Here is a 26,031-nt window from a genome sequence, read left to right as displayed (position 1 = left end):
CTCTGTGCCCCAAACCATTTTTAAAGACTGCATGGTGTTAACAGCTGTTTTTATAAAAGAGACACTGCAAAATGAATAAACCAGACACGCTTTTGTGTATCAGATTCATTGTTTGAAATTCTTCAGTTCCCTTCACTCCCCACCCTGACTATGGTTTGGAAGTGGTCTAATGAGAGCAGGCAGTGATTTACACACAAATTGGGAGAATCGGCGTGAGTAGGGGAAACTGCTTGGTGGGGAACGAACACATTATACGATCAACAAACTCACAATACAAATAGTGAATTAGAATGGTGCTGAGCCATCCAGTACTATGGAAAATATTCATTCCTTTTTTTTTTTTTGGCAGGTTTACTGCTTTCCTTGGCACATATTCATTATTTTTATTATTCAGATTTTAAGAAATTGATTCAAAAAACTGTGGACCACTGCTGAACTTTGGGAAGGTTTCTTTCTGAATCTGAACAATGGGTCCTTGGCTTGTCTCTAATTATTGTTGTTATTGAACTCATCAGATTTAAAATTGTCACGGAAACTAATGTAAAAATACAATACTTATTTAAAGCTGTAACTCTCCACTGTTTTGCATTTTGTGCTGGTATTTACACCCATTCTTGTGTTCCGCAAGCCACCCAGCTAACATTCTGACTTGGCCCACCTCCTCTGCCTCACCTATCCCAATGGAGTTTTACACATCTTTCATACTAGTGCAAACCTGTGAGGATTTTTTACCTTTCTAGACTTCTGTACTGTTTTCAGGAGTCTGATTTTTGTCTTACAGGCCTCAAGTTTCACTTCACTTAAGAACTAGATTGCTTATAAAATCAGACAAAGTGTCACTGCACACTACTGTAATTGTTTTCTTTTCCATTTGATGTGTATGTAATTTTAGTTTGTAGTGACTTAGCTAGTGCTTTTTATGTAGCCTGTTATAAGAGTAGGCAAATATTGAGATCAGCTGATGTACCCCTCAGAAGATCTCTGCCTACCCTCAGGAATACATGCTCCCCAGGCTGAGAGCCATTGGTGTAAACGAGTACATAAAGGTGCAGGATGCTGGAAAATCGGTTATATAATATTTTAAGACTTTATTCTTGTTTCATTTTCCCAGTGTAGCTAAACCTCACCTCTTCCAAGGTCCCTGGCTGGTTCTTCTAATCTCAGGAGTTCCCCATTAATATAATCAATGCTATATCACTGTGTGACAGTTTGCTTTCTACACAACTTCCTTCACGCAAAAGGCTTGCCAGGGGAAAAGGATGGGCAGGGGATAGGGAAAAGGAACAAAGCCTCACCGAGTTTATTGCAGCTGTAGCCTGCACTTACCCCTTTAACAAGTCAATCCGTGGGAATTTAGCAGTAACTTAGCTTCAAAAGTGGGAATAAAGAGAGTATCTAATCATGGGTCCTCCTTCCTCGAGGGAAAAAAGTGGGGGTTGGGGGCATCTCCGGAGGCAATCACAAACTTGCCAAATAAGCCAAGCCAGGGGTGTAAGACAAGCCTAAGGCAAAGCAGAGAGCCTCGGAAAGTGCCCCGATCAGAAGCGAGCCAGGGTCAGAAACTTACTTGGGCATGAACAAGAGTGGAGAACTGTCAGGGAGGCGGGGACAGGTAGGCTGGCCCGCCGGAGCTCGGCTCCTCCGCGTCTCTGGGCGTGAGTTTCTTTTTCGCTCGGGCTCAGCACGCCCTGTCTCTTTAATAAACTGACTGCCTTCTGTCGGCGTGGAGTAAATTTCCTCCTGTCATCAGGTCGCGGAGGAGGAGTTTGTTAATGTTCAGTTTGCTCAGTGGATCGATGTTTGCTGGCATCGCCTCGCCCTGCCTGTGTATGTGTGTGTGTGTGTGTGTGTGTGTGTGTGTATGTATGTGTGTGAATACCAGATTTCCTTCCATCCAAACCCTTTCTGTCCTCTTCCATATCACTCACAGCCTGGCATCTGACAGCAACAAACCTCCAGCTTTCTGCACGCACACACACACACACACACCAATCCGCCATACAGATCTGCCAGGAGGAGGAGGAGGAGGAAGGGAGGAAGCAGCCAGCCCCACAATCTTTCCAGAGCTGCCTTTTTAACACAGACACATCTATTTTGTTATTTATTGATTGCTATTTCCTGGCACTGTGGGCTCCTGTCGTTTGTTCCTGATCTCGGATGTTTGACTCAAAGCAAAGCAAGTGTTGCACCAGTGAAATAATAACAACAACCTAGAGCTCTGTGAAATCAAATAATAAAAACAACAACAACAACAACCCAACGGGTTCCTATCGGTTCGGTGCAAAAGTGGGGGCGGGGGAGCTTGGCTGGAAGGGGTGTTTGGGGCAACCAGCTGAGAGAGAGAGCCTGAGAGAGCCAGAGAAACGAGAGACACGAGCGTGCAAGGGTTCTTGGATCTGGGCACTGAAGTGAGCTTGGAGAAAGTAGAAGGATGCCAAGGAGGAAACAGCAAGCACCCAAGCGGGCTGCAGGTAAGAAGCCGTCCACTTCCACAGCCTCTGTCTCTTCACTTTTTTGAACCTTAACCTCCTCTTCATTATTTAGGGTCACCCCAATTTTCTGGGCTGGATCTGCCCTCCCCTCCGCTCCGGAACTCGAACAATATTGAATCAGTTTCTTTCCTTCTTGCTAGGAAGAGCCTTACTCTGAAACTGACGAGGCGTGTGAGGTTCTCCTCCACCCGCCTGGGTCTTTTTGCAACACTCTTCTTTTTTTCTCACCAACTCCTGCTATTTGGCTGTAATCCTTCCCTGGTTAAACTTCCCCCCCAACTTTCTTCCACTCCATTCCCTCCTCCCCACTCGCCCCCTCCTCTTGCATTGCTCCCCCCCCCCCACGCGCTTTGATGATAGTTTCGTTTTTAAATGCATACTCCAGAAAGTGGCTGGGTATTTTTTTTAAACATTGTCTTTAGCCCTGTTTCTGGGGCAATTCTGGCCGTGTGTGTGTGTGTGTGTGTGTGTGCTGGTGTGTGCGCGCGCGCCTGAAATAGTACAGGGACTGTCTCTGTTGATGAACCCGGTGGTGAAGTTCAGTCTTTGATCATCGGGGGGTGAAAACTGCAACAGGAAATAAAATGAAACGTTCTGACTGCTAGAAGACAATCCGCGTTTTCTAATCTAAGCCTTCTTTGGTGTTGCATCCCAGATTGCACATCAGCCAAGGCCAAGTAGGAGTTGCAATTATTTGTAAAGTGGAAAATAGTTTGCAACTTTGGAAGTGTTTTGTTTTTGTTAATTATGGAGAGATTTTTTTTTCAATTGATCAAGCCAGGAAAAAGAGACAGACCGATGAGGCTGTACAGTAAATCCTCTCAGAGAGTTTTCTTTTAGGTTGCTTAATTGCTTTATATTTTAAATTGTATTCTGGGGCTTTGTTTCTGGGAAGTGCAATATGGAAGTTCATTTTTCTTCTGCCAGACCCACCCACTGAAAAATCAGCTTTCCAGTTGATTGCCAGCTTTGATTTGACATTTGATTGATCACCTGTCATCTTGCTGCCTTTGATCTATTCATTCTTGATACATATCAATAAATCACTCACCATGGTAACTCAAGTGCCAGTGATGTAAGTCTTGCCCTCCACATTCTCTTAGCCAGAAGTGCACAATTATTATCTTGTTTGATTTTTAATGTGTGTCGTCTCTTAGATTAGTGCTTTAAAGAAAGGCTAAGCTTTGCTCTGTTTTATGATCTGGGGATATTCATCTAAATCTCCCCTTCATGCACATCTTTGGAATACCCCTTCACTTAGCATATTATAGTATAGCTAAAGGCAATATGTATGGGCAAGTTTAGTGTCACACTTGAATTAACTTTCAAAAGTAGTGTTGGAGTTAATTTTGGAGATCTGGGACATAGGAAACTTTTATGAATTTTTAACAGATCTTACCCCCCTGCTTCATGTACTAAGATTTAAGACACTAGTAATGTAGGCAAAGTCTTCTGGGGGCAGATCTATGTGCCTAAGCAGGAGGCCAGTACATTTACTGGCAAGGAGAAGTCCCTTTTAACTAAAGAAAAGGTAGTTAATACAGCGATGTATTTATGAAAAAGACCTCTGTGCCCATTCATTATTTTCATTTTTATTCACAAAGCACTGGACAAGACATTAACATTTTCAACTTGTAGGGCAGCTTCCTCCTATTCCCTCCAACGCCAGCATCTGCTGATGATCTCACTGTTAGAATTGCTTCCTTTTTCTTTTGTTAGTGTTGTGAGTCTTCATTTCAATTTCGCCTTCAAAGCAGAATTTTAAGTCAGTGTATGTGTACAGTCCAGGCCTGTTAGGGGAGAGGTAGCTTTCTTGGTTTATGGAATGACGTGCTTCGGAGTAAGTAAATTATTATAGATAATGGTGGTGGTGATGTTATCCTGAAAATAACATAATTATTATTGTTATTATTTGGTTTATTATCATTCTTGTAAAGACTCTTACTACCTATGCAGTAATTTTAATTACCATAATAACCAGGACATGTCTCATTCAATAATCTTACTGGAAAAGCACACTGGTTCTCACAACTGCGCTTCTTTGATTATATTTGTCCTCAGATCTGTGTCATTTCAAATGGAAAATATTGGATATTTAACTATAACCCAGTTGCATCCAACATGGCAGGTTTTTATACCTACCGTAGTTCCCCTGCTTTGAATGTGTGTGTCTATGTGATTTCCAAGATCACACTGGCCAATTGTATATAGTCCTCAAACTAACTTTCATTTTCATGAATAGTATCGAGGTTTGATTTCGTGTGGTAAAACAAAATGACGCTACGGGATAGGCTGTGCAACAGAAAACAAATCAAGGCAGATAATGGTATTTTATTACATCTCTGATATGAAGGATTTAATTCAATGTATATTTTTAATTTTTACATTAAGGGCATTGACTGTATCTCAATTTGTCTTGATGGTGGTAGGGATATTGAAGAAAAGTTTGCAACTTCTAGCTTCTTTAGGTAGTTAAATTCCCAGGAAAGAAAAATGATAAGCCTTATGATTCTGGACATGTCTGCTTTTGTCATTGCTTAAAATTAAATACTATGCACAACTGTAAATAATTACTATCATGCACTGACTTTGAAAGCAGGTTTCTAGTTTGATTAATGAATAATGTAAAGGTTAGAGAGAACAAGCAAGTGAATCAGAAGTGAAGTCCTGCTGCTAGATAAAAATCTATCTAGAGAAATATACGTGGCAATTTTGTCCTTTTCTATTATTAATTTTGAGCCCTGTGTGCCTGAGAAATATATGACAGTGTTGTAATGAAACAGGTTATTGCAATTATATAAATGGGACACTATTTATGTTTGGTTATTAGGCCTTTTTGGTCTCAATTTATGTTTTTAAATATAATTTATTTCACATCAGCAAAGGAATTCTGATCTTTCTATACATGACTCTCTTTTTCTTAAGCATCCTTCTTGCTGACTCTGGCTATGGTACACTAGCAAGTTTTGTTGGCAAAACGCCAGTTTTGTCAACAAAACTGGTGGAGAGTGCACACACAAAATGGGATTTGTCGACAGCATCTCAACAAAACACATCACTTTTGCCAGCAGTGTTAAGCCTCAAAGCTTTGAGGCATAATGCTGCTGTCAACAGATTCTGTCGACAAACAAGCTGTGTGGATACTCTGGGGGACCTTCTCCCAATAGACAGGACAGCTACAGCAATGGGTAGCCCTATCTGCTCTGCTTCCAAGTGCCTGTTTTGTTGAGAGAGCAGTTGGGCAGTCTGGCTGCTCTGTCAACAAGAGTGGAGTGTTCTCCCAATTTGCTTGTGTATAGGGCCACACTCTGTCAATAGAAGTTTTGTTGGGAACTCTCTTCCAACAGTGACTTCTGTTGACAGATTGCTATAGTGTTACCGTAGCCTAGCATTTGGAGCATTCGGAAATCAGAGGTTTAAATCTCCTTTTCACCAGTACCCAATATTGGGTCATATATTTGTTTAAAATTCCATATGATGTTTGTGTTCTTTTTTATCCCAACAGACCCCCAAAAGGCTTTACAGAGAGCTGGCCCAATTCTTCTCTCATACCAGTGTACATCACAAGTAACTCTATTCACATGAATGGAGTTGCATGGTATAGAACTCTAGGGGAGAAGAAAAGAAACAGGCCTTGGATGTACATCACCCATCACTGAATTGCGGCCACCTCTGGGGCAGACCTTGGGTAGTGATTCACCACCAATAACTGTATACAACAATGGGTAGTAGGGTGGCAGCAGACCTGAACTGCCATTTTGCTGTTGTTGTTATTTCTATGGATATAAAATAGCTTTCCAACAAAATTTCATTGGTTTATACTCTGTTTTTCCCTTGCAGCTTCTTCTAATGTGCCTATTTTATTTTGTGATCATGAATTTCTAGTTTGCTGCTTATTGCTAGTGAAGAAGAATTTGGATTTACTGTATTTCTGTGCTGCAAGTTTGTCATTCTTTCTTTCATTCTCTTTCTGTTGGCTCAGATAGGCTATCTGAGAGCCAGCACTCCTGAAAAGTACAGCAGAAATAGCTACCAGCCACATTTATTTTGTTTATGAAAGGTAGAGATGAATAATTCAGATTTTGTTTTCGTGAAAGTCCTTGTGTGGCAGTAAACATAAGACTGTTAGCAATCATTACTTAAAAGTTGCAATTTGCACCTTAATAGAACAGGTTATTTAAATCGAAATGTATTCAGCAGGGGAAACCCTGCACTCTTCAGCGGGTTAAACTGGATAACATGTTAGATCTGATTCCCAAGAAATATGTGCATGTAAACTAGCAGGGTTGTTTTATTTTTAATATTGCATTTATCCTTTATTAAGCAGCTAATAGGAGCAGGTTCCAAGCAAAGGGGACGGAAATGGAACTGTGGGAATGGCAGAGTCGCTTTGTTTTAGCATCCTTCAGAAAAGCAAGTGCACATCAAAAACATCTAAATAGCTCATGCCCCAGAACCCTTCAGTTTCTCTGCACATCATGACACTGACAGATGACAAAAAAGAGCAAAGGTGTTCACAAACAGGAGGAGACTTTGCCATTCTGATTAATTAAATGAGTTCCAGAATAGATACTTCCTCAACTACCCATCCACCAAATTGGCTGTCTGAACTCTGCTGTCGAATTGAGCTACTAGGTGTTCTCTCTCTCTCTCTCTCTCTTTCCCACACACCCTTCTGTCCTAACCCCTCCACCCACACTCCAAGTTAAAACCCAGGACAGAAAGGGGCAGGAGCAAGTGGATGAGGGTCTGTTACAAGGTAATATCTGCTCAGATGATCATGATGGTCCTGTCTGTGGTTGAAGTCCATGTATATATCAGACTCAAAAGTTCATTTGTTTTAGTTATTTACTGATTTTATTTTTCATCTGTCATGTCAGGGCACCATTCACTGGCCTCCATAGAAAGATTAGAACCGATAAGGAGTTCGGGCACTGCCATTGTCATCAAAAAGACAATGTCATCCACAAATGAGATCAGTGGTCTGAAAATATTTTTTAAATATTATTTAAAGTAAAATTGTTTTGCCTAACTGGTTCTACTCTTCCAGGTCCTTTAATGCCAAGGCCACATACTTAAAACCAGCAGGATTTGACCACTTTTTTCCCCTTGCTTTTTCCTTCTGACTCAGTTTCCCATTGGCAGCACCCCTCTCAAATAACCTTGTCCCTAAGCCAAGTTGCTGGGGTGCCAACTCACCAGCACAGAATTGCAATGATTCTTTCCCCCTTGCTTTATTCCGCATCCCACTGGAGACACCACTCCAAAGAGCTAGTCCAGTCTCCTCCCCCATCCTCTCCCACTGCTGCTCCTAACTTTCATGTGACGGCAGCTCCTAACTTACTAGCAGCAGCAAGAGTAGTGAAACCGTACTCTATCCATTACAGTTGGAACCAAATGCTAACCACCTGTTGTGTCAAGCTATTGTGGAGATGTTAAGAGCTTATACGTAAAATAAAAATTAAAAAAATTAAAAATCATGTTAGTTAGCCAGAGCAGGGTGAGAAACCTGGTTGTTCTAACAGATGATGTATTGTAGTAGATCCAAAGTAAAATGATGCAAATGAATATTCTCTATTTAATATCTATCAGATTATATTGCAGATATTGTGACATGTGAGTATCGCATTCAACCAAACTCCTTTAGAAAGAGGAGCTCACCAGCCTTTTTTATTAACCTAGCCTTTTGTTTTCCCCTTGGTCTTTTCAAAATTAAACATGTTTGTAAAGTTTTACCTCCAAAGTGTGCTCACGCAAGCAGGGAGACATTTTCATCTGTCTCAGAATCAGATATTGGAGTCAATTGGAAACGCATTACTCTCACAGTTGAAGCCTTGCATTTCATTCGTGCAACAGCAGTGATTTTTCATTACCTATTTAATTACAATAATTTGCATGACTCTAGGCCCAGTCCTGCAGGACTCACTAGTGACTTTCCTTCACTGTGAGTTTGTCCTGTGTATAGATGTAAAATTAGACTATTTGGCTCCAAAATAAAACAATAGATAGATAGATTGATTTTAAAAAGGGTGGGGAGAGGGTTAGTGTCCAAATTATGGTCCATATTCTGCCAATAGCCTTTAAGTAGCATTTACTTTTGAAATCTAGGGAAATGTGAGATTATGCATATATGGACTGATAGTTCTACATTCTTATTTTCTAAAGTTTATATCATGATTGCATTTTATTTATGTTACTACCGTCATTCTTTAAATATTTTTGATCATTTTACAATTATTATTGAATATATTTTTTTCTGGTAGTAGGAATTGATAGTGTCAATTCTAGCAGCGTCTCTCAAAGAAATAGTATGTACAATGTTTTGCAACTCAGGGCCCTAAAAGTTTAACATCAGTTCTTTCTAATTAAGGTGACCCTGACTTGAGGTTATTGGATTTTGGCTCATTGTCATTGCTGACCACATTATAATAATGTCTTTTGCAACTCAGAAATTTCTTGGTTTCCAAGAGCAAACAGCGAGCAGTGTATTTTCAAGATGGGGGTGGGGTAGGCTGGGGGGGATGCATCATAGAAGCACACTGTTTCCCATTGGATTTACACATCCCGTTTTTAACTATTGCTATTTTTTTACATATTGTCTTGTGAAGTGTTTCAAAAGAAAAGAAACTAAGTTGGAAAACTGGTTTTAGGATCTTAGCACTGCATTAAATGTTTAGCTTAGACAAATGAAGAGGTTCTTTGTTTGGCAAGAAAAAAATATTCTTCTTCTCTCTCCTCTCCCCCCGCCCTGCACTACAAAAAAAGTAAGTCACAACAATAGCTACAAAATGACAGGAACAAACTCTATGTTATTTTTAATATGTAGTGTGCAATGATCATAATTACTGGTAAAATTCCACAGTAAAACAGAACCATGCTATGTTGATAGGAGCTAAATCCTCCTGGAAGATGTGGCTGTGCACACATGCCCAACCGGCATGCATTCAGGTACACACACACACACACACACACACACACACACGGAGATACAAGCATCTAGCTGAAATGTGGATGCAAAATGCTTACCAAACTGAGCATATAATTGCTAGACTGGTGGCATTTTTAAACAATTCGAGCCAATTAAATGTAGGCATTGTGGTAAACTTCTACAGTATATTAGTCTCATAATAGATGGTATTTCCTTAATCCCTAGCTTCTGGATTCAGGGGATTATATCAGCATCTCTTCTTTTATTTAAAAAGAAAAAAAGAAAGTTTTTAGCCTTAATGATTGTAGAGATGAGCTTAAAACATATAAGCAAAAGGCTTCAAGTATCAAAAAGGGGTGGGGGAACCATTCACATTTATGGTATTTAAAATCCTCTACTTTTAAAGCTAATCTCTTGTATTTTGAAGGACAGATTTATGATTCTGAATGCTTTATGTTGGCAGAATTGCTTCTAATTGATTCCTGCTTTGAATTGTGTCTTGATGGGATAGAATTACTTTACTAGAGCTAGACTTTATTTACATAGCAAAATAGTATTTAGTAAAATGGTGCACTGTAGATTAATCTCCTGGCATGCTGCACGCCAGCTCATCATGCAGACAGATGACCTAGTTCTGGACTTATACTGTTGTAACCAAAAGCAGGCTTTGGTCTTAGGCTAAAGACTCAGACCATCTATTCTTGAGGTATGGCTTTCCATTGTACCTTTATGGAGATTGATGCTAGTGGCAATTACGTCCTCAAAGTTAATAGCCAGTAGCTGTTTTTTAGAGATATAAAAAAAACACAATAGAGCTCAACTTTACTGAAGGAAAAAAAACTTGGTAAAACTTGCAACATTCATGCTGTATTTTTATTGTATTAATGTAAATGAGATGCTGTCTTCTTTCTTTCATCTCTGTTCATTGTATCTATTATATCACTATCTCATTCTTTTCTCTATATTTTCCTCATGCTCGGTGTGAAGTGTTATCATCTAATGATACTGTATCTCATTAAAGTTTCTCATGATGCAAAAGGGTCTGCAGTAAGCAGAGCTTTTATGAAAAGCAAAGCTGCTGAACATATGGAAAAAAAACCCTCTCAAAATCTCTCTTGAATAACTCTTGAAATTAGATAGGTCAGATTACAACAAAAACATTTTACAGGTAGAAGCACTGTATTGGAAAGAACAGATAATTTTTAATATACAGGCCCACCTGGCAAATATGAGGAGCAATACCATTTTTAAGGAGCTTTCTGACTCTTCCTGTATCTATCTCAAAAGACTCATTTAACTGGAAAGCTTGTTGTGATTGTTTTTATGCATGTAACAAGAAAAGAGGCCCAATTTCCCACAAGGCCTTGCATTCCAGTCTAGTATAATCTGATGAGGTTTTGGTTGTTTTTTAAATCTTTATGTTCTCTCTTAAAATAAAATTAAAACCCACAGATTTTAACTCATAAAGAATCTTGTACAATATTGCTTTAATATATTTTAAAAATCTTGTTTAATATTCTCAAAGCATCTTTCCAGCCGCAATGTTTGTTGTGTTCTTGTGGGATCAGTGCACATTTTCTGTGGAAAATGAAGCAGAGCACAGTGCTTGTTTTTATTGATAATCATTTTATACATGGGAATCCACTAATAAGAAACTGGGGTCTTAGTGAAACTCCATTTATAGTTGACTGGAATAAAAGTCTGGGCTTGTTGTGGTGCATCTGAATGTGCAGGCTACAATCCCATTTATATTGTGACCCTCAGCTCAGAATGAAGTTGTTCTGTTGGGGAAAAGAAAATACTTTCCTATGAGTGGGTTGCATGGGATGTACATAAAATAATTCAGTGTAAATTACACTATTTTGTTTAAATCACCATTACGATTAATCAGATCTGAAATTCTGTATGTGTGCTGGATCATCTCATTGGCATCCTACAGAGTGAGTAGACTGTATGGAAAAGGGCTTGATCTTTGCATGTTTTAAAAGTTAGTACCAAAAGGAGGGAAAACCTTATGCAGAAGCCTTTCAGGGAAATACCCCTGCAGAGATTTAATTTAGCTAAAATGCTGGCATGCAAAAGTGTAATCTTTTAAAAATATGTTTTTTCATCTCTGTTATAACATTTATAACTGCAGTACAAGTAGCATTAAATTCACATGTGAAAAGAAGAGGAAGTTAAGCAATTATATTGATCTGTAGTAGCATTAAGGCTTTTGATTTAGCTGCACAGCTCCCACTGATCTACATGGGAATTACAAGCTTCAAGAAGAAGCAGTGGAGTACTGCTTTGTATTTCAGAATATTTTACCAATGTTCAGAACAAGCCAAAAGAGGAACATTGGTCTTATTCCCATTTCACAGATGGGCAAGTTTAAACTGAGTTGCTCAAGGGCACATTGCAAGGCAGCAGCAGCAATAGCATAGATATCAGGCTGTATGTCATCATGTGCCATCAACGCTCCTCTGCCATGTACATTGGCCAAACCAGGCTGTCTCTATGCAAAAGAATAATTGGACATAAATCAGACATCAAGAATGGAAACATTCAAAAACAGTAGGAGAGCATTTCAACCTTCCCGGACACTCGAGAACAGACTTGAAATTTGCTATACATGAGCAAAAAATCTTCAAAAACAGTTTGCAGTGTGAAACTGCAGAGCTGGAATTCATAAGCAAATTTGACACTATCAGACTGAGTCTGAATAGAGACCAGGTGTAGCTAGCTCACTACAAAAAATATTTCCCCCTCTTCTGGCATTTTCACTTTCTCGTCAACTGTCGGGAATGTGCCACATGTACCCTGACTGAATTGGCCTCATTAGCAGTAGGCCTCTGCATAGTAATGTAACAGCCCCCTCTTTGCATGCATATCCCTGCCAAACTGATGTTTCCACTTCATGCATCTGATGAAGTGGGCTCCAGCCCACAAGAGTTTATGCCCAAATAAATGTGTTAGTCTTTAAAGTTCACCAGGACTCCTCAGTGTTTCATCTGTATACTACCATCTGTAACACGTTCCTACAAGAGAATAGTAAAAGTGGAGGCTCTGGACCACCTCCTGGCTCTTGGGTCCATCCTCTTTGTACCACTTTGCTGGTGCAGAGAGGATGGGGAGCTCTCCTGGCTGGGGGTCTGGAGATTTTCTAGTGAAGGAGAATTTCCAGGACGCATACAGCCAGTATAACCAGCTCTTTGCTACTCCCTCCCCACTACCTCAAGCCACAGGTGGCATTCATGTGTGAGTCAGGGGCATAACTGAGCAAAGGAGGAAAGTGGCCAGGGCAAGCTATCTTCTGTCACTCTCTAGCTAGTGAGGTAGTTTCTAGTCAGAGACTGTTCTAGGCAGCATCATTTAAAGTAGCCTGTGGGCTTCTCTAAGTTACTTTCAAATCAATTTGTGTTCAAATAAGCCCCAGGATCCAAGAAATTGCAAGATAGCCTAGCTGCCTTTCCCCCATGTCCTGTGCTAAATGCAGCTTGTTTGGACCATGGATCTGAAAATGCATGACACAGTCATGTCCTAAAAGAGGATAATACCCACTGTAACAGAGTATTCACATTACCCTCCAAACAGTAGGCTGGGGGTGGCATGAAATCCATTACAGTAAACACTGAGGCAAGAATTTCCAAAGACAGGTTCCTGAAGGTTTCCAAATCCTTATTTAGGCATTTAAATAAGAGAGTTCAGAAGCAGTGAGAACATCGCAGTTCCTATTGGATCTTTCCTCACAGCTTCCACTGGCAGCATGAGTTGCAAACATATGTCAAGTGCAGTGTTCCTTCCCGAGGCTGGAAACATATGTACTGGCTGTAGGAGAAATATGGAGACAGATTATAGCTTATGGGTACATTTAGGGTTGTTGGCCTTTATTTTCCTATTATTTTGCCACTTGAGAATGGTAGTTATAAGTACTATACTGACAAGATCCCAGAGTAAATCTTAGGTAATATGTGGCCAATATACCATGCCTGAGAGAGCCGTGCTGTCCCATCTACTCTCACAGCACTGGAGATCAGCTGGGCTGTTCATTCTATTTGAGGTCGCCAGGAAGGTCCTTCTTCACTGAGGCTCCAGGGCTTGGAATGCTGTCCTCTTTATGAAAGTTCTCCAATTGGGAGCTTTTCAAATGAGGCTTTTCATGGTTCTTTGTAACTGAGGGGTTGGTTGTTAGACTTTGTATACGAGTTTGGGTACATGAGTGCATGGCTAAATGGGACTTATCTCTGATTATTAATACTCATGTATTTCAAGTGGTTTGACATCCTTGTATTTAAGCCTCTTAGACATAAATTATGATTATTTATTTTTATTATTACTCATAATGTAATTTCCAGCTACCCTGATGTCCCTTCTCCTTAGGCTGCTGAGCGTGGTTTCTAGCGTCCCACCCACAAGCAATAGCCCTGTAGACTTCCTCATTAAACATCTGAGTGCTTATGAATTTCCTGGCATGTCAGGACATGTCAGACACTGTCATTCTGTTCCTTACAAGATCATTTGCAGAATGCCTCCTGTTGCTCATGAAAATCTGGAACAAATGTAATCAAGATACATTATCGTTACAGTACAACAAATATAAGCTGAGCCGTGCAGATTTCCCCTTAAAGCACCTCTTAATGTGTATTGTCAAAATGTCTAAAGATGTCTCTGACTCATAAGCATTTAATTATTTGTGACACTTAAACAAATATTCAGAGCAGTGAAAAAATGGTTATTAAATGTTTTCTCTTGTCAAAAGGTAACAAAATGTTACCTACACTGTGAACTCTTTCATTCAGTATTTCCAATAAACTTACATTGTAATAGGAGACGAACTTGAACCAGATCCCTTGAGTCCAAGTTTCATGTGGAAAGAGGGAGTTATGTTTTGAAATCCAGACCAGAATTTAGCTGCTAATTCTATCCCCCAAATCAATCTCAGTAGTGAACAGGAACCTCAAATCTCAGCAGCCCAGAGTCTGAGGTGCTTTGAAATCTGGAGGCAAGTTCATGAAGATGCTTATGTTTGTGCCTAACTTTAAACATACACAGGCTACATCTGTATTAGCACACTACGTCGAAAGAGCCTATTTCAAAGTAATGACACGAAATAGGCTACTTCAACACGTATTGTCTACATGTCCTCCAGGGCTGGTGCCGTCGATGTTCCATGTCGAAGTAGCGACGGGGAACATTGAAAGGAGCTGCCCTGTAAGGAAATGTGGAGTGTCCACACACACATGTGCTCCCCGTCGAAATAAGGGGCCAGCAAAGCCCCAAACCGCTCCCTTAAAGGGCCCCTCCCAGACACACTTGCCCTGCACAGCACGAGATCCACAGAGCTGACAACCAGTTGCAGATCCTGTGCATGCAGCATGGACCCCCAGCTGCAGCAGCAGCCAGAAGCCCTGGGCTAAGGGCTGCTGCACGTGGTGACCATAGAGTCCCACAGGGGCTGGACAGAGCGTCTCTCAACCCCTCAGCTGATGGCCACCATGGAGGATCCCCCTATTTCAAAGTAGCAGGACGCGGATCGTCTACACACGCTCTACTTCAATGTTGAACGTCGAAGTAGGGCGCTATTCCCATCTTCGGATGGGAATAGTGATTTTGACATCTCACCGCCTAACGTCGATTTCAACGTCGAAATAGCACACAGTGTGTGTAGATGTGACATGTGCTATTTCGACTTTGTGCCGGCTACTTCGAAGTAGCTGGCTAGTGTAGATGCACCCACAGAGTCCTGGTGGCTGAATTGGGGACTCATCTGGATTTGGTAGCTCAGGTCTCTCTCTCTCTCATGCATGGCAAAAATACATCTTGAAAAATTTTAAATACATTCAGATAACTTCAAAAAGAACAATCTGTGGCTGGACTTCCTTTTGTGTGGTGTCTCTTTGAGGCCATTGAAGTAGTGAAAAGAGTGTTGTGTACTTGACACTTGTTTCACCTCTTTAGGCAGCCATTCAAACAGTAGAAGTTGGGCCGTGTGAAGACATGACAAGGAAAATGGGTGAACTGGATGCAATAGAAGCAACAGTAGAATACAATAGGGTGAACTGGATACAATAGAAGCAAAAAAAGAAGCCTTGAGGGCATTGTGAGTTGTCCAAATACCAGGATTGTTATAGACAGAGCTGGAAGTGATGTGTTTATTGGAAGCAGAGCTAGGAATGATACCTATAACAGGCTTGACAAAGGCAGGAGGCAACGGGAGCAACTGTGAGTCAAAAGGTCCAGAGGGTCCCACCTGAGGCCACTGTTACTGCAGCCGTGGTGGCAACCAGAGCCCTGGGCCCTTTAAATCATTGCACCATGGTCTGGGCAGTGCTAAGGGCTGGATGAGGAGATGTGCTGCTGTCTGAGAGGCACTGTGGGCTAGCTGCTCCCAGTCCCATCCTCTTCTGCCAAGGCCACGCCCCTTCCAGGAGCACTGAGCCATCCCATTCACCTTGCTAAGCTGGTGACCCAGCCATTTTGTAAGCCCTTCTGTCTATAATTAAGGTTGCCCAGCACTTTCCTTTGTAAGACCATGTTTCAGTGGCTTATCACAATCCCAAATTTTAGCTATTTGGGCTGAAATTTCCCATGCAAAGTGTGTGCCTGGACATGAATGGAAAGATTCAGCAAACATGATTTAACCATGTCTATAAATGAAGGTAGCAGGGAAATATGTTGTTTTGCCAATGTTAAAAATACAGACAGCGATTTTGTCACAAAATTTTAGCACCTCCAAGCTCTGCAGCAGAAACTTGAAATTTGGTAGGGGGTTACAGGAGGTTCGAGGACCATCCCCCAAACTGGGCCAGATTAAATGTCTCTAAAAATTGCCATTTGCACATCCTCAGTAAAGATTTGTTAGAAGCTAGCAACATAATTCTTTGACCATCCTGTCTTCACTGAGCATGCTGCATGCTTCCAGAGATCCTATGACAGCTACACTGAGCTTATTTCACCCTCACAGAGCTCACTATGGCTACAGCTACACTGCAGCCCTATTTCAAAATAAGGTATTATGAAACAGCTATTTTGAAATATCTTATTTCCAAGTAACACAATCACACACAATAGCATCCAGCTATTTCAAAATAGCATTTCTGTGTCCATGGCACTACTTAGAAAGAGTGCCATTAGAGCCCATTGTTGCTTCTTTCAAAATAACACTATTCTGTGTCTTAATAGTACCTATTTCGAAATAGCAGCTTCAAAATGGGCATTATTCCTTGTGGAATGAGGTGTACCAGAATCAAAATATTCATATCAGTGCCTCATTAGCATTTTTGATCTGCTGTATTTACATGCCCTTCCGAAAGGGAGGGGCAGTGTAGACGCAACCAGTGTGTGTCATTTGGATGCTGACAAAGTTATTTTGAGTTAACTGCTGTTATTTCAAAACAACTTTGCTGTGTAGACACAGCCTAAGCGTGCTCCAGCCAGGGCTGAGCAAAATGTCCTGCAACTACTTCTCCCTGCTGCTGGGGACAGCTGTAGTGTGGGGCACAATGCAAGAACACTGTTTGTCTTGTGCTTCTCGGATTCACCCTGTTGGGGCCCAGGCAGCAAGGATAAGGGGGAAACAGCTGTACTGGAGTACAGAGGTGTGAACAATAGAAAGGGGAGAGAGAAGGCTCAGGTGGGGAAATAGGAAAAAGTGGCATGAGGATAGATTGGGGTGGCAGAAGCCAGGGAGAGCCCATCAGCAAATATTCACAAAACCCCTGACAAGGAGTGTGCCACATCTCCCTCTAGTGTTTGGTTAACAGTTTGCTACTTCTGCCAGTTTCTCCGTTCTCTCAGATGATCGAGACCTGTGCTGTGGGTCTAGGTGCCTACCCTTCTGAAGACCTGTGCAGAGACAATATAGTTCCACATGGTGTGTTTTAAATGTGTTCTTTTTTTAAAACAGAGAGGTATCCTGTTTCATGCAGTGCACTGGAGGAACAATGCTGAGGGAGTGAATCAGGGTTTTGTAGTGTCAGATACTTGTCTGTAGCATCACAGATATATTTATTGCAGAAGTTGCAAGGAGCATTGTCAATAAGGCAGGGGACTGCAGGAAGAGAAGGGATAGTTAAGACAGTCAAATAGTACTCTGGAAAATTGGATTCTATCCCTGCTTCTGCCATACAGAGCTGCTGGTGGCGGGGAGTGGGAGTGGCAAAGGGAGTAACTGCTCCAGAGCCCAGCAACTTAAAGGGGTCAGGACTCTTGGATGCCACTGTCACTACCTCGGCAGTGGCAGTGACTGGAGCTTGAGAGCTTTAAATCACCTCCAGAGTCCTGGGTGTCATGAGCCTGGGGGTGCAGGAAGGTTGGCTGGGGAAGGCTAGCTCCCCAGTTCATCCTTGCTGGCTGAGGCCCTGCCCTTTCTGTGGGGGTCCAGAATCACCTTCCCCAGGCCCAGCAAAGTCTGTCCTCAGCCTGCTGCCATATATTCAAGACACTTAGATTGAACTTTCCACAGGACACCACTGTGTGTTCCTTGTTTTCTAGGTGTGCACATGTGGGACATGATCTGCAGACATGCCAGGAGCTCACAAATGCAACTGAAGTCGGTGGGACCCATGCTCTAAAATATGAAGCGTGCTGGAAAATTAGACCACATGCTTCTCAGGTTGGGCCTCTAAAAGCATTGGACCCTTCTGACAATTCTGGCTTTAATTTTCCTGGCTACGTCTATGCTACAGCTATCGGTCAACAAAAGTTACTGTCAGAAGAGATCTTCTGGCAAAACCTCTGTTGACAGATCCCATCCACACCCAAAAGCAAATTGACAGAGGCAGAACGGCCTGTAAACAAGTCCTGTCTGTTGACCAAAGGGCCCCCCAGAGCATCTACACAGCTTTTTTGTCACACTGAACACAGAGAGGCACAACGCTGCCGCCGGATATGCCAGGTTTTGTTGACAGTCTGTCGACAAAGCACATTTTGCATATAGATGCTCCATGGGTTTTTCCAAAAAAAAAAGGCCGGTTTTGCTAGAAAAACACTCTCATGTAGACATAGCCTTGTGCCTAAGCTCCCAATCTATGACATGGTGATAGTATTTCCTCACATTACTAGGGTGTGGTGCAGATAAAGCCACTAGGGATTGTGAAGCAGTCACCTGTGACAGTGTGGAGCACAATGAAGAAGACAGCCAATTAATAATTCTGTATTCTGTGCAGGGGTTGAAAGGTGTGCAGTAAGGCCTGCGGCCACACATTGAGTGATGAGTAAAAATAAATAATGAATAGTTCAGAAATCAGGTACAGAATTTTTTAATTTTATTTTTTATGCAAGATATAATAGGGTTGAGCAGTATCAATGTCAGAAGCAGTGTTGTCTGGTCAGCTGGGTGGTGGTAACACAGTTGCGGAAAGAGTTGGAATAAGGCCTGGAGGAGTGATTAACTAATACACTGTAGGTGGGTAGGAGCAAAGATCAGGAAATACTGGCAGTTGAGATGCTGTGGCACAGAAGAAAGAAGCTCAGAGAGAGAGAAAACAAAGAGTAATGCCAAGGGATCCAACCGCTAGATAACTGTTCAGATAAATGGGGCTGGTAGTCTGAGTTCTGTTTTCATGCCAGAGCATGTAAACTGCTTAGGACTGATCACTGCATCATTTGCATGTGTGAAACTACTGTTTATATCAGTAGGAGTTATGCTCCTGCAACCAACAAGGTTCTTTGTTTGGGGGAGACAGAGAAGAGACAGAGAGAGAGGAAGAAATGCTCTTTTTATTGAATGATGGGAAACTTCTCATGGAAAATCAGTCCTTTTTATGTGGAAGTCAATAGCAAAATGCCACTGGCATCAGTGAATGCCCAACTGAACACCTTTGAAAGGTTCTTACAGACTTTGGAAGCCCACAGACTTGGTGCGTTAAATAAATAAAGCCCTGAAAGTGTTAATGACAGCTGAATAACATGCAAATGAACACAGCCCTTTTGCCATCTTTTGATTAAAGGAAACATCAATTATTTGGGGAAATATTTACCAATGGGGGGAAATGTTATGATAATCTCTGCATCTGGGTTTCCACTTGTTTAGGCTACAAGCATTGTTATTTAAGCATTCACTAACATCTCTCAACCCCTTTCCTTTATTTTTATCATCTATGAAGCAAAACCAGCCAGATTTTCAATAAGTTCATGTGATACACTTTGGCTTGTGATCTCAGTGTACGTGGGTGGGTGCAGTGTGGGGAGCTGTTGCCACGGAAGAACATTAAAAGTTGCCTTTTTTCTTTATCCTCTTCCCATATCATTTGGGGAAAATGCTTAGGTTCAGGGCAAATTTACTATTAAAAATGTGCAAAGTAGGTACATAGGACCAGAGCAGTGATTTTGAATTTCTCCAAGGAAATAAGTTTATTTTAAACAGCATCCTCATTCAGGAATAGGTTTACAGTTCCAATATATGACATCTATATAATTTAACTTAATACATTTTTTTCAGTGATGTAATGGGGAGAGTAACCTGGACTTTGTAACAGTTCCCTACTCACTACAGTCCCAAAGGCAACGTAACATTCTAGACAGTGTTTTATATACCCTGATTAAAATGTAACCTATTCTTGCATTTCCTGTGCAGTGACCTGTTAGTACTCATGGACAGAACACTAAAAGAACAGTTACACAGAGATAGTGCCAAATGTGTGCAATATTCAAGAGTTTTCATAACATTCTTATTTCATTAGAAATTGTAGCAACAACAGGACCCAGTCAGATGGCACATTGATTTAACTTTTTAATTCGCTGTTTTGCTATGTCAAGGAAAATAAATGCATGGTTTTTTGCTCAGTTTTTTTTGCACTGTTAAAACTCATAACCACTTGCTTTAAGCCAAGGCTTCTAAAGAGAGCTCTATTAGCTGATTTATAAAGCTAGCATTTGGGAGCTGCTCTCTCACAAGTACCCGAAGAAGAAGAAGAAGAAGAAAGTATAAAACTTTATCAAAAAGAGCTTTTATATCTGTGTCAGTTATGGAAACACCAGCTGCAGTGGATTACAAATGTGTTTGGTTGATTGTGATTGTGTCCAGGAAAAACTCTTGGGATAGGCCAGATTCAGATCTCATTAAGTTAAGTGAGATACCAGAGCAACTCCAGTGGCTTCAACCATCACTCCTGCATTGTGCCCCTGTGGGTGAGGTCAGAATCTGGCCCTAGGCTTGCAAACTCTCTTATATTAAATCTTGCTCTGTGTTTGCACACTCTACTTGGAGAAAAAAAATGATGTTACAAAATTTGGACTTGGAGCTAAATTTATGCTAAGGGATGTGTGTGTGTGTATTGCATGTCTGTGTTCATGCTAGAGCAAAAATACAGGTAATATTTTGGTAATCTGGACTGGCAAAATTGTGGTAGGAGTCAGTCTTGCTGATTTGGTTTCTAATGTAGATTTTTATGCTCAACAAATACAGTTTTCTCCCCTTTTAAAAACAAAGGAAAAAAGAAACCACACAGTAGCAATTGTTTGACAGTCCTGCGAAGATAGAATAGTTAGATATCATGAAGAAAAATATGTTTGCAAGACAGCAATGAGAGATGGACAGTACAGAATTTTGGTGAGGTTGAGCTCAAGAAAAATTAATGTGTCAAAGTGTGTACAGGTCACATCATTCCACTGATATCCTGCAGTAAATGGTAGCATCTTAAAGCTTTCAGTGGATCAGCCGCTTGGATATTATTTCATTTCTCTTGTAGTAAAATGTATCATTCTGGGACTACCTGGTTGAGACCTGGTTTGCTTTAGCATCAAGAAACATATCAGGGTGGATTGTCTATTTTACAGTGGAAATATAATTTTCTGAACTCATTTAATCCTGGGAATACTAGTATTTTCCAGGCTCGCATAAAAATTAATATGTTGGCAATCATTGAGATTTGTCCATCCAGCTCATCTAGTTAATCTATCTCACTACTAATGTGCCCACCACCTTGGTGTCTAGATTGAAGCTTCCTGTTCAAGACTTTTATTTGTGTCTATGTTAGCTGTGGTAACTTAACTGAGTTCTAAGCAGTTTCAAATTCTTCTCTGTAAAGCTGATACATTTTTGTAGAAAGAGCCATTCAGTTTGTACCCATGGTCAAAATTGCCTCTCTGTACTCCGTGCTGGGTGCTGCTTGGTTGTTGTCTTCCTGCCTCATCAGAAACCGTATTTTGGGGTGTGGCATTAAAGGGGAGTTTTACATGAGTTTGAGGTTTGGTCCACAGGATGAAATTCACCTGATTCTATTGTGTGTGTGTGTGTGTGTGTGTTTAATTTAGAAGCTATCTTTGCTTAGCACCCATCCTTGCTTAGTGGCTGCATCTTTTCTATGCTTTTTTACCACACAAACAGTGGAAAGGAATAAAATGTAAGAGAATTTGTGCCTTCCGAACTTATATTTTATTTAGAAGCCCTGGGTTCTGTTAAATTTAATTGCTTTTTCCCTGAAGCCCACTTGGGAAAAGTGTAAGGTAAAAGACATACAAGATTAATTTTTTTCAGAAGTAGAGGCCTGAGATCTGTGCCAGAAATTTTGTGCAACACGATTGGCTAGCTGTATTTGTGCAAGTGGTTACACAATTGTGTGTCATATTGGGAGAAGGCATGCATGAAAGGCTAGTTGGCTTCTAAAGAGCCACTGGCATGCACAATGACTCAATTTGCATGGATAATCACGGTAATTTGGACACATGTATAACCTGTAGGCATGTAGTCACAGTTACATTTTTGTGAGCAGACTTTCCATTTTGAAAATTGGATCCAGATAGTAGCTAATCTGCACTACTAGGGATCATTGTTTGTAGACAGAAAATTCTCTCATCTAAAAGTCTCCTCATTGGTTGAAAGAGGTCATTGAGAATGCTGCAAATGTAGCTTTCTCCGGTGTAATTGAATTTAATCTTAACTGTATGGTTACTCCAGCCTCTTTTCTACTCTTCTCCCACACAGGCTGAAAGTGGCTTTGTAAACCTACTCCTCAATGATAATTTCATTGAGAGACAGACATTTCCTACATGACAGTGATTTCTAATCCCACAAGGACACTGGATGGTCTGAGATTTCAAACCCACAGCCTCTAGATTCAACTAGAGGGTTGGATTTATGCAAGCACTGTACACTACTGCTCTGGCTTTTCCCTTAATCCTTTAATGATTGAGTTAGAGATGAATTACTCTTTGCAAAATTTAATTTCATCTCTGTGTGTTTGTAATGGGCCAAAGTGTAGACATTATTGCATTTCAGAGACTTCGTGTAATTTTCTTTTATTTATTAGCAAGGCTGCGTCTATCTGGACTATTAGGTGAGGCCTGCACCAAGCTACAAGAGAGGAGCTTACCGTACAGGGAGGAAGAAGAGATCTGAGGACTTACCTCAGTTGACCACAGCAGAAAACTCAACAGTTGCTGATTGATATGTCTCTGCATTAGGAAAGGGCAATGACTCCAGCAAGAATTAGTGGCTTTTAGAGAGCTTAAGTGAGGTAGCCAGAGATTCCAATTTCATGATCTATCCTCCAAACTACAGGAGACAGTAATAAACTACAGCAGCGTTTTTCCAAACTAATTTGGCCATGGAACACTTTTGGGTTTGCAATATATTGATGGAACGCATACATGCTGGGAGGATTGTGCAGCAGGCATAGAGGGTTCCATACCAAACAATTGCCATGCGTAATCCTCCAAAGTTGATTTTAGAATGTTAGGGTTTTTAGATGTCTTATTTTACAAAAAATAATAAAAGAAAATCACCTCAGTAAACAACTAATGCCCTGATAGGATGGGTAGCAGCCCTATAACTAAGTATAAAAACTAAAAATTAAGTACAAACCCAAAACAAAATATCAATATAACAGCCAAAGGAAGGATGATTCGTCTCTTTTTTGTACAAAAAGAGAAAGCACAATTTTGTTCAAAAAAGGACTGTCCTTCCTTAAAGCTTAAAAAAATTTTTATAAAAAAAGAAATGCAAAACAACTTAGGTATGGTAAAATATTTCAAATTTTTATTTTTATAAATTTGTTGTTTTTACAGAAAACTGCAGGAAATAAAAATAAGTTATATTTGACAGGTTTATTTTAAATGGGAAGAGTGTTTTTGTATCTTTTGATCACAAATCTGCTTAATATTAGGAACAATGCTGGACAGTTGGATCCTCATATCACGTGCAGCATCATGTGATTTCTTTGAACATGACTTGTGCTGAAACAATCTGAACTGACTCTGATTATTTCAGCACGAGTTGCATAACAACAACCATAATATTATGAATGCATTGTAAATATTAATATACTTACAATCTAAATACTATTTCAATACCTTAGTATTTGTGATACACACAATTTTGTATTTAATATTTCAGAAGAAAAATATCGCTAACATAAATTTTTTTCATGGAATACCTATTGACATTGGCTACATCTACACTAGCAGAAATCTTTGAAATGGCCAGGCAAATGGCCATTTCGAAGATTACTAATGAGCCACTGAAATGCATATTCAGCACCTCATTAGCATGCCATGTCATTGTCGCATTTCGCTCCCACGTGGCTTATCCAGACGGGAGGTCCTTGGACCCCGCCAACTTCAAAATCTCAGCAGATAGGAATAAGGGAATTTCGAAGTTGGCGGGGTCCTTTCAAAAAGGAACCTCATCTGGACGAGCCGCATGGCAGCGAAAAGAGGCAATTTCGAAGAGCCATGGCCGGCATCATGCTAATGATGCACTGAATATGCATTTCAGCTAGTGCTAGTGTAGATACAGCCATCATGTGGAACATAGTTTGAAAAACGCTGACCTACTGTTAATGGTGTGTTCTGTTGAAAAAAGTTAGACAAAAGTTTGAGCTTTCAGGAACACTGACTGTGATTTATTATATGTTGTGCAGTACTTTGACCAATAAGGCCCATCTTGTTTGTGGCCTTTAGGCATGAATAGGCCCAGATTTTTAAAGGAAGCCCTGACACATTCATTATTGCAATTCCTAAGTCCCACTGACTTTCAGTAATGCTCCTAACTATGTAAGTCAATTTGGAGTGGCCACACTGAGTGGAGCCATGCTGATCTCTTTAATAACCTGTGTGTAATGCAATAGAAATGTTAAATAACAGTATCAGGATATGTTGGTTTTTAATAGGTTATTTTGGGTGAAGAGGCACATAAAAATATATGTCAGGGTCAAGTATTTGATGACTTAATTTCTACCAGGAAGAACAACACAAATGTTGTCAGATTTCTTAGAAACAGGAGTGGGTGAACTTCAGGCTCATTGGAGCATTTCTCCAGATCGGGTCTTAATACTTTGTGCTTCTCGGTGACGTTCATTCAAGGATTTTGGCATTTTATGTAAACAATTACTTGTGCCACGTGTATGTTCCTATATCCATTGATGTCAGTATATTTCATTTTCCCCATTTTACAGGTGTGTGAACTGTGACACAGAGAACTGGCAGAGGACGTAAGAATAGCATTTAGGATTTCTCTCTCACATCTGTCTCCTAGGCCAGGGGTCAGCAACCTTTCTGAGGCGAAATTTGACCTTTTGATCTCTGTGTGTGATCTGAATCTGCTGATACTTTTCAAAGTCACTAAGACTATGTCTGCTTACTTAAGTTATTCTGAAATAACAGACGTTCTTTTGAAATAACTTTTTGAGCATCTACATTATGCACAAGCTATTTCAAAATAAATGTGAAATAGCAGTCATGCTATTTTGAATTTCGTAAACCTCATTGCAGGAGGAATAATGCTTATTTCAAAATAGATATTTTGAAATAGGTACTGTTAAGACACCGAATAGAGCTATTTTGTAATAAGGCATAATGACATCCAATGGCACTATTTTGAAATAGGCACTATGGCTGCAGCTACACTGGTCCCTCCTTTTCGAAAGGGGCATGTCAATGAGGGAATTTGGAAAATGCTAGTGAAGTGCTCATATGAATATGCAGTGCCTCATTAGCATAACGGTGGCCACACATGATTTGAAAGTGCCAGTGTTGGCACCTGTGCTGGCAGTTGCTGACCCCTACCTAGGCTTTCTTCATAGACCCACATGCTTTGATGCTTAGTAGAATCTGATATGAACAATATCAACTTGTATTAGTAGAACTGGATTAGACTCATTCAAGAAAGCCCTATTGTTACAAGCTTCCTGGTTCTTCCACTTTCCAGGCTGCTCAGAAATTCCAAAAGGATAGCAATTTCCAGATGACAAAGGCAAATGCAGATTTGTGTGAAAAGAAATGTGTATGGCAACAGGGACAGAACTCAGATCCTTGAACTTTAAACAGATAGGGCCCCACTATGTGAGCTGCAGTAGACTTATCCCTGCTGCTTTACAATTTAGATCCTGTAAGACTAGAGTGAATTGTTCTAATTCAATCCAATCAAAGACAGAGGAACATTTTAGATTGGGGTGGGCAAATTCTGGCCCATGGACCAGCTCTGATCTGCCAAGTTTCATCCCTGGCAGGTCCCACCTCTATATTTACCTGTGCCTCTGCAGGTGTTGGGTGATTGCAGCTCTTGTTGGCTGCAGATCGCCATTCGTGACCAATGGCAGCATCAGGAAGCAATATCTTGATTCATACTGCTTTCCGCCGCTCCCATTGGTTGTGAATGGTGATCTGCAGCCACAGAGAGCTGCAATCACC

General features: G+C 40.7%; 1 protein-coding gene across 1 annotated transcript in view; it reads left to right on the top strand.

The window, feature by feature from the left end:
* The first annotated feature begins 2,419 nt into the window (after positions 1–2,419).
* Positions 2,420–26,031, top strand: part of TSHZ2 (teashirt zinc finger homeobox 2) — a 300,004-nt gene continuing 276,392 nt past the window's right edge. Inside the window, exon 1 of the mRNA XM_075011363.1 lies at positions 2,420–2,471. Within this exon, the coding sequence (XP_074867464.1) occupies positions 2,432–2,471 (40 nt within the window). The 5' untranslated portion in view covers positions 2,420–2,431. The remainder of the gene's footprint in view (positions 2,472–26,031) is intronic.

This window comes from Carettochelys insculpta, chromosome 17 (assembly GCF_033958435.1).
Source record: "Carettochelys insculpta isolate YL-2023 chromosome 17, ASM3395843v1, whole genome shotgun sequence".
In the NCBI taxonomy this organism is placed as follows: Eukaryota; Metazoa; Chordata; order Testudines; family Carettochelyidae; genus Carettochelys; species Carettochelys insculpta.
This window is presented reverse-complemented; position numbering and strand designations above follow the sequence as displayed.